Raw genomic sequence first — 15181 nt, forward strand, 5'->3', positions numbered from 1 at the left:
AGAAGAAGAAGAAGAAGAAGAGAAGAAGAAGAAGAAGAAGAAGAAGAAGAAGAAGAAGAAGAAGAAGGAAGAAGAAGAGAAGAAGAAGAAAGAAGAAGAAGAAGAAGAAAAGAAGAAGAAGAGGAAAGAAAAGAAGAAGAGGAAGAAGAAGAGAGAAGAAGAAGAGGAAGAAGAAGAAGAAGAAGAAGAAGAAGAAGAAGAAGAGGGTCGTGGATGAACGACCGAGGATTAGGTGGGGGAGTTTGACTCTGTCTAATGCCCTAGAGATGGGGGAGAAGTGATGGCTATGGGAGTGTGGGATAGTAAGGGGGATGCGAGAAGTATGTGGGATAGGACGACCAGTTGTATTAGGGAAGCAACTAGAGAGGTATTGGGGGTCTCATGAGGCCGCCGTGGTGGGCACCGAGGGGATTGGTGGTGGAATGGAGAAGTCCAAGGGAAGGTAGAAGCAAATAAGCAGGCATATGTGAAGTTGGTAGATAGCAAGGATGATGAAGAGAAGCGGACGAACAGGGAAAAGTATAAGATGGCGAGAAAAGGAGGCGAAGTTGGCAGTTTTGGTGGCTAAAACGGCAGCCTTTGAACGCCTTTATGCAGAACTAGAGGACAGAGGTGGGGATAAGAAGCTATTTAAGCTCGCCAAGGCGAGAGAGAGGAAGGCACGCGACTTGGATCAAGTGAAGTGCATCAAGGACGAGGATGGCCAAGTGTTAGTACAGGAAACTCGCATTAGACAGAGATGACATTCATACTTTCATGAACTCTTGAATAAATGAGGGGATAGAAACATTGTATTGGGAGACTTGGAGCACTCAGATAGGCGTCGCGACTTTGGATATTGTAGGAGTATAAGGGTTGAGGAGGTTAAGGGAGTTGTTCGTAGGATGCGCAGGGGAAGAGCGACCGGACCTGATGAGATTCCTGGGGAATTTTTGAAGAATGCAGGCAGGGTAGACTTGGAGTGGCTGACTGGGTTGTTTAATGTCATTTTCAAGGAAGGTCTCAACCCTCGAACTACCGGCCCTGTCTGCCTCGTCAACACCAACTCCCTGCCGCTGAGCCTGGGCGGCTACTAATCTGATCAATAACTGTACAGCATCCCTCACGTCCTGGCCCGGTACATCCGGCTGAGGAACTGGGACAGGTGCTGGAGGCGGGGTACGCCATGTCTCAGGCGGCCCCTCACTCTGAATCTCATCCTAGGCCGTCGTGGCCTGCTGAGTACGGCTAGGGGCCTTAATAACCACTCTCTATCCCTTCCGAGCAACTATATCTTTCTTGCGGGGCATCGTTGAAATAAGAACAATTCATCAGAAAGCGAACGCTTAACACAGGGCTCTATCGCACAATCTAAGAAGGAGAAAGAATAAAAATTTCCTAACTGTCCTATAGCCTATTGTTTATCAGTGTGGTTCACAACACGCCCATAAACAAGACTCTACTAGACACGGTCTGTAGACAACCCTAGGACGGAACTGCTATGATACCACTTCTGTCACGACCCAAACCGATGAGTCGTGATGAGTGTCTGGCCTCTAGCGACCAAACACCCCTATACTCATATCTGAATCTTACTGGACGTTTAGGGCCCATACATGACTTAAACTGATCTCATAAATAGGCGACATCATGAACACTGAGCAATTTGTATATACATAAACATGCTGAAAAATCAGTGCAAGCCAACTAGGCTGCTGATATATATTGTACACAAAAGAATAGAAGCTGACAAGGCTACATCATCTGACTAATACATACAACTGCCTACAGACCTCTACTTGAAATAAAAGCTGCAGAAAGGACGGGACAGGGCCCCGTCATACCCATGTGCATATACATCTCAAAAGAGCTAGCATACCATAAATAAACTGAAACTCCGGATCAAATGGAGTGCACTGATCGCTGCTGGATAAAAGTCCTACTAAGCTGGACCACCTGTCTGTCTACCTCTACCTGCGAGCATGAACGCAGCCCCCGAGCAACGGGGAGTCAGTACGGATAATATACCTGAATATGTAAAGCATAAGAACAACATATATATCCAAAAATCATGAATAAGATCTAAACTCATAAGCTGAAATGACTATCTGCATGTACTTGTATGAACTAGCATCTGTATGTATCTGCATAAATCTGTGTAACTGACAATGCCACTGTGGGCGCATAATATGCATGATCATACCTATCAATGAAGGTCATACATCTAATATATATATATATATATATATATGCGTATATAACGTCTGATATATGTGCGTGTATAACGCCTGTCTCTCTTCTCATATCATATCGGCCTCTCGGCGGCCATTATCATATACATTGCTGTGGTACGTGCAGCCTGATTCTCATATCATCATAATGGTAATGCATGTATAACGCCTATCTCTCTTCTCATACTCCACATATATCTAATATTCGCGAATATAATACCTTCTGGTCACGGGTCAATGTACATAAATATATAATGAATGTAATGCATGAATAAACTGTATACATAGAACTGGCTACATAAAACTGGACCCATGAACATAAGGAACACTCATAAGCGAGGTACATGAACATCAAAGACTGAAATACTTCTAATGCTTCTAAGAGTAGAGCAATATGGAAGCTCTTTTACTCGCTTGTTGGCTCATATCATAGGATCATGCTCAAAGAAAGAAAGAATAGCCTTAACATACCTTGAAGTATATCCAATCGTCCAACTTCTATCTCTCGAACTTGCAAGTCTACAATTAAGATAACATAAGCATTAATTAGAATATTTGCCTCGCTTACTAACCATCTTTAAATACATATAGAGCTTAACGAATTATGGAAAGCATTTTCCTTGTAAACTCAACAATCCTTCAACTTCCCATCCAATCTAACATCAACCACAATACCCACAACACAATGACAACACACACACACACACACAAACACACACACACACATATATATATATATATATATATATATATATATATATATATATACATATCAAAATATGCTTAAATACATTCCCAATCATCTCTTAAAATAACCCCAATTCACTATATTACCCTTCATCAGCTTACCACTTCCATAAGTATCCTCTCTCTACTTAAAATCACTAAAACTCTTGATAATAAACCCAAATACAAGGGTAGAAATCATTTACATACCTCGAGGGGTCTAATATTCCAAGAATCACTTCAACTCCAACTTTCTAAGCTTCATAACCTTGAAGAAACCCTAGAAACAACCTTCTTTTTCACAAGCACGGGTTTACGGGGCTCGCATCTTACCAAATCTCCACTAATAATGATGAAAAATATTGGGAGAGAAAATACTAGGATTTTTCTGATTTGGAATGGAGGAAAATGAGAAATAAAGTCGTGGATATTAGATTTATACCTGAAAATAAAAAGCTACAGCGGTGCGGTTCGACGAGCGGGGTCGACGACCCGTCGACGTGTCGACAGTCCGTCGAGTTGCTCCGTCAACCTGCGCCTGCAGATGCAAGGCTGCAAAACCCTGTCGACGCCGCATAACGACGGTCCGACGACCATGTTGACGACCCGTCGATGATGACTGGTGTTTGCAGATTTTATCAGATTCAGCTCAGGTCGCGTCGATTTGATTCACTCAACTTCTAATCCTGCAAATTGCCAGGAATGCCTGCTGGTACCCTTGTACACGGGGAAAGATACTTTCTACCTCCAAACTCGGGCTCGAGTCTCTATTCCAAAGGCATACCCGACTAGAAAACCATAGGTTCTACTACGATGAAAACAGGAGGTGCAACATCTCTAATCTCCTATTGTTAGTCCTATCCTCATTAGTTGTCTTATCTAACTAGTTAAGTAAATTTGTTATGAAAGTAGACTGATATGCCATACCCTCTTGCATCTGTATTGATATTCATACATGTATAGGCCCTAGTTTGATAGATGATCCCAAGTGTTCAAACTTAACAAGTCCAAAATATTAAGGGAATGTTGGAATAAAGTAGTTTGGTCATGTTTGGTCCAATCTTGAACAGTTTAGAGATTGAGACTGTTGTTTTGAATCATGAGGTCTGTTTTATTTTCATTGTACATGAGTGAAGAATGTGGTGATAATAACTTATGGTCCTTGATTGTCTAGGCTTAAGAGATGAAAATAAGTAGGAAAGATTTTATAAGTCTAGTCTGAATAAAAGAAGAGGATAAAAAGAAAGAAAAAAGAGGGGAAACTATGGCTGAAACCTTAAGGAAATGTTTGGTTTTAATATATGAATTGTCAAGTCTTTCTTTTGGTATATGCTCAAGGGTAATAAAAGAGAATCATAAGTGTAGATGTGTGGGTTGAAACCACTTGATTAATGGGAAAAATTTTTAAAGACATCTTAGGAGAAGATTGAGAAAGGGTCAAGCATCACTTAACCCATAGTATCTTTCTTCCCAAAATAAGAGATTGTCATGGCATTCCTCATAAGTCTATGGGGTGTAACCTGCTACATTTGCACATTTGGTATTCTCTTTGCCATTTGCAGAGTTAAAAGGATCCTAAAAATGAATTTCTTGTGCCTTTATTAATTGTTCACTCAGATTAATAAACCTGGTCTTGAGGTTTGACTATAGACTTAAATGAATTATGTTGGTCTGCTCTGATATGTCTTAAGAGAAATGGGTTGACTAGGCTAGATAATGTATGGTAATTTGAAAGATTGCGGTAAAACTGGAAAGAGGAAAAGGCTCTCAAAAGGAATACTGTTTATTCTGAAAACAGGGCAAGAAAGTTTTATGTGGATGATATAATAAGGTAGATTCCTTAATATTTGGTTAGGTTGGGTTCATAATTAAGATCTTTATGTGAATTCTGTGTGCATTGATATGATTTTAGTTTGTGCTTGAGAGATGGTTTGTTTTCTCCCTTTTTCTAAGTAATGGTAAGACCTTAAAAATAAGGAAATCAGTGGGTTGCATACATTTAAAGTGGCAATAAAGTGTCTTGGGGGTATATTTGACCCTTTCTTTGTGATGCTTTAGATAATATATCATGTTTCCCACTGTGAGATATGTTCTTGAGTTTATTAGTCTAAAGTCTAAGTAGAAGATAAAACTTGAACTTAAGTCATGTTGGACAGATGTGTTTTCCCTTTTGTGCAGTATTAAAAACCAGCTAAGGATATGCTATACTTGTACAGTTTGAAAAAATGAAAACTAGGAGTGGGCCACTGTTTATGAACATGTCTAAATCATGTGTATCCTCTTTTAAAATCAGCTTGGTTCTCTTTGCAATAGAATAGGATCAGGAGAAAAGGTCTAAAAGGGTTGCAAAACTTTGAACTTTAAATATTGAGTCTTTTGTGCATCCATGGGACTTTTGGCCGTGCTATTTGCTTAAGTTGTATCTGAAAGTGAAGTTGATGTACTCAAAATTGGATATATTACATAGAAGCATTAGAACTCAAAGTCTCTTGGCCTTATTTGCAGATTCATCTTGATTTGAATTTCAGTTTATTTGTGTCTTAACCTTTAACTGCACTGTGATGAAGGTGATGCAACACCTTACTTGTGTTTGTTTTAAAACAAAGAACTCTGATTTCACCTATTTGGATTTGTCATATCATGTCTGTTAGAATTATAGATTGGTTTTTTTCTGTTTACTTCCTGTATTTTCTGTGAGAATCACCTAGACTTGAGAATATGATTCCTAAAGAATGGCAAGAACCTTTAGTCGGGTTGTGTATAGGACATATAGGCTCATTTGAAGATTTTGTCTAAATAATTTTACATGTACTCTATGAATGCCAAATCTGTTGTGTTGTACCCTGTCTTGAAGCCGGTTTACCCTATCCTTGTGTGCCTTTACACTTTGTTATGTCTACTTGAATCAATATTGTTAGGAACTGTACTACTCCTATGTGATTGTCTATGTTGTGATTACTTGGTTTAGTTCAGTCTTGGACATATTATGCCCACACAGATTACTTTCTTTTTTCATGTTTAAATCATACTTGGTGCCTTGGTCTTAGGTCATAAGGGTAACCTGCCTGATGAGTCTATCCACCTCTTCTCTCCTTGTTCTCATCTGTTCTTGTTAACTTATAATTGTTCTATAGCTATGTATATTGGACCTATCCTATTTATTCCAAGCCATGTGTGTGTATGTGGACCTGTGTCTTCCATGGTTATTGTTGGTTGAGAGAGGTAGTTTAGGTGGGAGAGGGGCTTAGTTTAAGCCTTCCCCTGGTGACCAGCCATTCCGGAGGTTCATGAAACCTCTTGAACTTGTGCAGCATCAGGAATAAAGGGGTTGATGACTTGGCCTTCCCATCACCTAGGTTTGGGGTTTGAGTTTAGAGACATGGAAATACATATGCACATTATTTGGGTTGGTGAATAAATATGATATATTGCCTATACATGTGTATACTTGTGTATAGAGTAGGAATTGTAAAAGAATAGGAGATTTTGTATGTATGTGTGTATAGTTATATGTATGATAAGAACAGTAAAATATAAACTAACCGGGGTCTTTGTTTCCTTCCCCTCTCTACTGCATGGCCACTCGGGCCAACGTCCAGCCACCCTATTGGGTCAAAGGCTCAATAGGGAAATTCTTTCAAGTTCGTTCAGTCTAAAAAAAAGAGAAAGGGAAGCTAATATATTGAAGGCTCAATCATGGGTAAAAATGACACGAAGGCCCAACTATGGGTAAAAATGGTTGGGATTTGATCCACCCCATTTTACCTTCCTTATATTTATGCCTTCTTTATTTGTTTAAAGTGTTTCATGTATCGTATTCATATTTGTAAAAAAAAAACACAAACAATATTGGAATCATTTATGTTGCGAATTAGGCATCTTAGGCAAAACGGTGCATATGCCGTTTAGATTGACTCTAGCTCCAAAAAAAAACTTTTGGAAAATCTTGATGATTTTGAAAATTAAAAATGGAAAGCAACTGCGTTTGTCCTAATAAATAATAAACTAAAGAGGTTTTCGGAAAGATAAGATAGTATATCATAGTGTTCAAATTAAGAGGATGAGTAAAAATTAGACAAGAAATCCTTTTCAATTATTAAATTACGTTTTCTGGATTTTGAGTTGATAAAAAATGTGATATGTTGGGCCAGAGCCCACCTGAGTCCTTTCTTATAGAAAATCAGACATTTCAAAAAAAAATATGGGGCTAGAGCCCATTAAATTTGATCTTTTGAAAAACAAAATGACAAAAGTTATTATTTGGGCTAAAGAATCCACTTGACTCTTTTTAGTATAAATTTGTAGGTAAGAAAACATGGCTGAGGCCCATATTTAATAGCTACAACAAGGTATTTTTGGACTAGAACCCGTGCAGTTTTGTCTTTAAAAAAGAAACCAATAACATAAACCATTCTTTTGGTTAAAGCCCATCTGATTCTTTTAAATCTTTGGTTAGAAAAATTCTAGGCTAAGGCTTACGTTTTAAATAAATGAAGTAAGGTGTTTTGGGGCCTAAAAACCAAATGGACTTCAAAGTCAAAATTTTGCTCTTGAAATAAATCTGAGACTTTATTTAAAATAAAAAATAAGTATATATATATATAGCGTGCACATTTTTAAAAGGGTAATATATGCATAAGTTATTGGACCATAAATTCAATTCATTTTCTTAAGGATAAAACGTGCAAAAAATATCAAGAATCCCTTTCTTGTAAAATCAAAAAAGGGTCCAATTTTTACGCCCATGATTATAATTTTTTTTAGGTAAGGATGTTTTAGAAATGTATTAAACGGATTAACCCAGTCCACGTGTGAGCAAAGCATGAATAAAACCTATTCATCCAGACTATAAAAAATAAATAAACTTTTTATCCTTTTCTATATAAAAACTGTTCTCCTTATATATAAAAGGAACTAATTATACACGGATATTATAAATCGGAAGCTAAATACCCTATATGTAAAGGGAATATATTCATTTCTTTTCAAAAATGATATGCAACATGACAGGCTATGGCGGGAAATAAACACTAAGTAAACAGTTCATGCAAATACTCACATTGGAATTCGAAGGTCAACCGTATAGTACGGATCCTTAATACTAGGGTGCCTAACACCTTCCCTAGGGGATCACCAGAATCCTTACCTAGAACTTTAGATTAAGAAGGATTTTTCACGGCGTATGAATAAACCCTTCAAAACTGGGTTTCCTAATTTCCTAAAAATTAGGTGGCGACTCTTTTAAAACAAAGTCCGAAAGAGCACCAACGATTTCGAAGTAGCTTTTTCCGAATGCTAACCCCGCCCGCGAAAAATGCGAACCGTCACAGTTGGCTATAGTAGGAGCTAGGAGAAGTAGAGGTAGGATGAAGAAGAACTTGGGGGAGGTGATTAGACAGGACATGACACAGCTCCAGTTGACTAAGGACATGACCTTAGATAGGGAGGAAAGGAGGTCAAGGATTAAGGTAGAAGGTTAGTAGTTTGTTGAGTGTTGTGGTACTTTTAGTATTGTCGTACTTTTAGGTATCACATAGTTTCTTTTTTTCGCTAATGTGTATTGATATCTATTGTTGCACTTGTTTTGTACACTTGCTATTTTGTTGTTGTTTTCTTCTTTGCTACTTTGAGTCGAGGGTTCCTCAGAAATAACTTTCTACCCCGCAAAGATAGAGATAAAGTCTGCGTACATCTTACCTTTCTCAGATCCCACATATATTACACTGGGTATGTTGTTGTCGTTGTTTGTTGTAAATGGTGGACAATCTAGAGGGAGAGTAATGCTAGATGCTTTAAGAACAAAGGAGTGCGTATTGGGAATATCAAAATGAATTGTTTATTTTTTGTATAAACAGAACTATGTGAATGATACTAATTACTACTATTATAAGAAAGGATTTCAAAATTTTGTAGTCCTCACATGAAATGTTTTGTCCGTTTTGCCCTAATACCTTGTAAGCTCTCACCCATTTTGGTAAATTTGAATAAGTATATGGGCTAATTAAATGTTAGGAGGAGAAATGATGTGGAAAGTTGATAGAGACACCACAAAAGATCTATTAATTCAACCAAATTTCAAATTGATCCAAAAGTTTATAGTCTTTCTTTTATGTGGAAATGATTATTAAACTTGTTTCAAATTATCTTTTTTTTCTATAAAATTTATTATAAACAAGTAAAAATGTTATTGTGATATTCCCTTTCTACCTTAGTACATGCTTAATTATTAATTAAAAATTATTTTTCATGTATAGCTAAAATTGTTTGAAAAAAGTAATTGAAGAAATATTGTTAGCTCTCCAAATAATAATCTATCTTCGATATCTATATAGAATAGAAGAGGCAAAAGAAGGATAGGATGACAAGAGTCACCATCATAAAAATCAAAATATATAAAAAAAAATGCATCAGTTAAAAAATTAAGTCTTAATTAAGTTGTTGTTCGTGCAATATGGGGCGAAAATATAGGAATGAGACAGTTATCTTCTGAAAACCCTTTGTAATACATAAAAAATTTCAAACTATATTTTCTAACCACGTTATCTTATCCATATCCAACACAAACTAAAGAATCCAACACAAACTAAGAAGTCCAATTGTTCGGTTTATTTTGAAATTTTTGTACTATACAAATTCTTTTATGATTAGTTCATGGATATGTTTCTAATTTCATCTTATTGTGAAGGTGGTTAATACAAAAAAGGTAGTCCTAAGGGGAAATCAAAGCCGCCGTATGCGACTAGCTGAATGCTTGACAGGGAAGGTATTTTTCACTGCTAGAAATGATCACGGTATTAGATTGGTTTCTCATTTTTTTCATTTCTTTTGGTCTCAATCCAGCATTCACTATCTATCAAGGGCCTCACAAGCTGGCAATTTCGCGGAGTCATTCAAATTTAATTATATTGGAAAGTTACGATTTTGAAGAAATAATGAAAAAGGATTTAGTTTTTGGTTAACCTGAATTGCAGAGGAAACTGGGATCTGACTATTCTTCTGGAAATTGAGATCTGAGTATTCTTCCTCTTTTTTCTTCTCAGTTGTTGCCCTCTTTCTGTTTAATCATGACTATGCAGCAAACTTCTTTGGGTTTATGATTTTGGGACGCATATGTCTATGGATTCAGAAGATTTAATTTGGTTGGAATCTTTTGATTGACTGTGTTGCGTCAATTTCACCGTAGACAAACATGTCAGAAAATATCAAACATCAAAAAATTTAATTTCTTAATTTCATAAAATAGATGATGGTTCCGTACTTACATTTACTTGATTTCTAAATATAGATAACTTTTGCGTTATGTAACTATAGATCAGTATTAGATTTGACACAGTACCTTGTTTTTGTTTACTCTCGCTTATGTTCATTTCAGATCAGTTTTCTGGCGAATAGTCCCATGTAATAAAAGGATGTTGATCATGATATGAATGTTTTTTCAACAAGTAAATGTTTGAATGACACATATTGTTTGTACTAATTTGCATTTTCTTGACATTTTTTGGGTTGTTTGTATAATTTCTTTGTTATTATTCGTTCCGGTCTGCAGTCTCAATTGTTGGAAACACTTTTAAGTATTATATTCACTTCTAACTACATTTTATCCCAAAACAAGTAACACTTGCTATTAAAAGAAACCTGACGTAGTTTGGCCTTTGATGATTACATGAATTCATTTGTTGGACAAATGTTTCTAGGTGTTTGATGATTACATTAATTCATTGATTGGACTGAAATTTTAGGCTAAAGAGCCATGGCAGAGAAAGCCAAAAAGTTCATGAAAGTTGGTGTGAAAAGTGGAATCCAATCACAACTTCTTAGATTCCGATTGAAGAGGAAGTATGGAGTTGCAAAAGACAAAATTTGTTCGTGATGTTCTAAAGAGTAATTGCTTTTCTTATGTGTGATAAAATCAAGCCATTCACTTGCATAGAGTACTAAAGGTTGTGCTTAAATTTCTTGTACTTTTGGGATGAACTTAAAGTTTCCATACGACATTGTCTTTTTTTTTCTTTTTTTTTTTTTTGGTCACGCATAATATTTTTTAGTTATTATTATTTATATTATCCGCGCATCGCGCGAATATGTATACTAGTAATAATAATAATAATAATATAATAATAAATAATTGAAAACTAGAGTAATCATTTTTCACATATTTTGGACATTGAAATGCTTTACAAAAGATGAGATAATCAACGTTTTACATAATTAAGGACAAATGGTTAGATAAACATGAAATACTAAAACTACATACACGTTTAAGAAATTACAATAGTTCATTAAGAAAAACAAACTACAATATTTTTAAAGAAAGGAAAGATTAAAGTAAGAAAAACAAATAATTTCATTAACTTTCCTGTTCCTTTTTGTATGGTGTAATTGAAGAAACATTTAAAGTATTTCGTTGTATCAAGACTTTTAATTATTTTTAATTTTAAATACTATCTTTATTTATAAGTGAACTTCATTGATGTCATCATACAACAATCTGTAGCATTAAATATTTCTTATATTACTTGAATATCATAATTATTTTTTCTTCCAAAAAAGGGGCTAGCCAATATAAGTTTAATAAAAAATATCAAGTTAAAATCTAACTTGCATGCGTTAATTTGTTTCAAATAAAAAGGAAGTCTATATACTCTAAAAAAATGTTATTTTTTTAACTTACAAAAACTTTTATATAATCAAATATCCTAGAAATATTGAAAAATTATCTAACTACCTTTACAACTGATATGATACAAAAACAACATAAAAAAGCAAGAGTAGAAAGAAAAAAACAATAAAAAAAAACGAGTTGCAACTATAAATTCTAATGTAACTTGAGTCTAGCTTATCACAGGCCCAAATGTCACTGGTACATTAATAGAACTGATAGAATTCCTTTAAGTATAGAAAGGGATGCACTTTTCTAGTTTGTAAATACATTTGACAACTCCTTCTTGATTCAGTATCTATAATACACTTATCTATTCAGAAAAATAAAAAAGGCTCGCTTAAGCTAAAGACGAGACTCACAAAGTCACTTCAAAAGAGAAATTCTCAACTTCAAATACAACGCTCATGTAAGAGGTAAGATTTCTAATCGACCCTAACCTTCATTATTAAGCTAAAAGAGTTCTCTCTGACCTTAATTTTATACGCTGATCCTTGCCTTAGCCTAACTTCACCCGGTATCCAAATATCCCGCCTAGTAAGTGTTACAACTATCCAAGTATTCAGGTACATTATCCTAATGGAGAATATATTATGTCCGAAAAACAGATTGTGGTTATGCCCAAGGAACTCAATGAACTAGAACAACGTTCTTTCATCTAGAGTCCACTTTTTTTGCGTTTTTTTGTTGGACTTGTAATGACAGACAATCAATGTATATACCTGCTTACTGGTTATGGAGAAACATATTTCTCTCTAATGGATCAAATTTTACTTTTAAATTTGCGTACAATAAAAGAAGAGAAAGGACCAAGAAAAACAGCACACCACCAAAACATAATCTTGAGAGAATGATGATATTAAAGTTGGCCTTGTCTGCCAAGAGTTTTTTACCTCTTCTCCAATAGGTAACAAAAAAATTTACTATGGCCCAGTTTTCTGGGAAACAAATGAGTCAGACCATAAGAGGTCTACTTATTATTATTATTTTTTTTTAAATCAATGGTTTATCTTCTTCCGCATAGCAAAACATGCCACCTATCAGACTACAAAATGGAAAATGTGTGTCAATGGTTCCTCATGCAGTAGCAGATTTCAGGTAGGCAATGAGGTCAGCGCGCTCATGTGGCTTCTTCAATCCGGGGAAAACCATCTTTGTTCCAGGTATGTACTGTAGAAACAATCAACAACATTGCATATAAAGAACATGCAGATTTTCTTGAAAGGAAATATAAGATAGTAGAAAAGCAAAGGGAACTACAATATGTATACTTCCATGCAATTCCCACAAGGGAGGATTCAAAAAAATTATGCAACATGGTTGAGCCATCAAATAACCTTATATCTCGATGATAAACACAAAATATCTAACATAATGAAAATGCCAATCGCACCTTCTTGGGGTTGAGCAGATAATCATACAAAGTGTTTTCTCCCCAATTCACGGCCATGTTCTTATTGGCAGCAGAGTAGGAGTAACCAGCAGTAGTTCCGGACTGCCTTCCAAAAAGTCCATTCAAATTAGGTCCTGTTAAAATAGACACCGTTGTAAGTTACAGCACAACTCGTAAAACAATTCTAAAGAAAAGAATTACACATCTGCCAGACACCCATCACCTAGAAAAGATATGAAAAGATAATTGTCAACATGGACCCTTTTAAGGAAGTACCAAGAGATTACGAGATTTGAGAAAACATTGGCAACAAAATCAAAGAAGGGGAAAGGACCATCTTACGTATACAAGAAGTGGGATGGAATAACTATAATACCACCCCCTCCTACGACTCATTTGACAACCATAAAAAAAGAATGATGAACACAAAAGTAATACAACGAACATCATTATACTGGTATTCTGCAAAATGAGTATCATTAAAATAAGCTTAAAAAAATCTTGGTTTGGAATTTGCAATCATTTCTAAACTAATTCCATAGTGACAACAAAGAACACTGAGCAATCTAGTTTCCCTTCAACAAACCATCGGTAAGTTAGCCATTAAGAGCAACCTAGTTTTGAGTTAAGAGCAAAAGATATGGCATTATTCACTTCAAAAATATGAAACTATTTAGCAGATAAACTGAACAAGCAACAATTTCTAGCCAGTCATTTTTCCACACAATTAAATGAGTCACAATTGGAGCAAAATAATCATCACAAGTACCATAAAGTGTTCAACCCATAAATTCCTGAATCAAGTAAATCATAATTAAATGATTGTTAAACATCTAACTAAGCTATAATCAGAAATCCAAGAAAACATTACATAGAGACAACACGTTAAACAATACTAGGAGTGCTATTTGAATTTATTCTATCTGTTTCTTTTTGGACAAACAAAATCTTAATCTAAGTTCATAGAGCAATCACTAATTTAGCTGGGACAAAAACTTTTCCTTTAAAGCGAGATCTTAAACTCAGTCTTGTCAAAATACTAATAGCATCTTTGGATGGTTGTTACCTATTGTATTGTGTTGTTAGTTTAAATACAGTGTTTGTTTTCATTGTTACTAAATTTTATTACATTGTAAGCATTATGTAACGATGAAATAATGATGAAAAGTCCAATTTGATGTAACGACTGATTGGGTGTGATCGAATTGTTATATGTGTGGCATTGTGTAACGACGAGAAGTAATAAGATGTTTGTATTCATCAAAAGAATATAGTACAGTACAATACAATACCACAAAATACACTATCATATAAGTAATATAATCCATTCTGCAACGACATGGAACAACCATCCAAAGAAGGTGGAAGGCATGGTCGGGCTAGCGCTTAAGAATAAGAACAAAACGTTATAATATGTATTGCCCAAAAAACAAAAGTGTCACTAATTGGAAAAAAGAAACCAAATATATGACAGTAACATCGATCTACATGGGCCCATAATTGCAGATCTGATAGAATAATCAATCAATGTTTAGCCTTCACCAAAGAAAAAATAAAAACGACAACAATATATTCATGAGATGAATAAATTTGTAAACAATAAAACACATGTAGAAGCAGAAGAAGAACCATAATCATCAGATCGGACAAGAAATCTTTACACACAAAAAAAAATAAAAGGGATTGTAAGTAAGGAAGAAGGGTACCTTGTTTATGACCGGCACCTTTGTCGACAGTATGGCATTGAGCACATTTAGTCTTGAAGATCTTCTCTCCTGCTTTTTCGTTACCTGGTGGTGCCATATTAAATGATGCCATTTTTCTTTTCTGAATGTAGAGGAGAAAGGCAATATAGGTTTCCTTAGAAAATTATGGTGGCTTCAAAATATAACGAGGAAGAAGAAAGCGGCTTTATAGCATGTGATGTGGTGGACTTTTCAAGAGAATCGCTTCTTTTTTTCTAATTTTATTTATTTTTCCATATACAACTATTGGTTGGTTTACAATTTGGTTCAAAATTGAACGCGGTCATTAATATTTTCCCAATTATTCTTTTTATTTAATATTTTATTTGCCCTATATTATTATATGTAAGAGTTCGGTCAAAATTCTGTCCGATCTCATGCCATACTTCTCCTTTTTGTCATTCTCTTTTTTAAACACGTTTGCGTGAGTTTGCACCCACTTCCACGG

At 35.2% G+C, this 15181-nt stretch overlaps 1 protein-coding gene across 1 annotated transcript; it reads right to left on the reverse strand.

The window, feature by feature from the left end:
- Nucleotides 1–12427: 12427 nt before the first annotated feature.
- On the reverse strand, nucleotides 12428–14900 carry LOC132598931 (cytochrome c-like). The gene is made up of 3 exons (XM_060312092.1): nucleotides 14695–14900; nucleotides 12989–13122; nucleotides 12428–12765 (listed from the first exon to the last, which is right to left on the reverse strand). The coding sequence occupies exons 1-3, from the start codon at nucleotides 14804–14806 to the stop codon at nucleotides 12673–12675; spliced, it is 339 nt and encodes a 112-aa protein (XP_060168075.1). The 5' UTR covers nucleotides 14807–14900; the 3' UTR covers nucleotides 12428–12672.
- Nucleotides 14901–15181: the final 281 nt, after the last annotated feature.

The sequence above is a fragment of the Lycium barbarum genome, chromosome 6 (genome assembly GCF_019175385.1).
Source record: "Lycium barbarum isolate Lr01 chromosome 6, ASM1917538v2, whole genome shotgun sequence".
Taxonomy (NCBI): Eukaryota; Viridiplantae; Streptophyta; class Magnoliopsida; order Solanales; family Solanaceae; genus Lycium; species Lycium barbarum.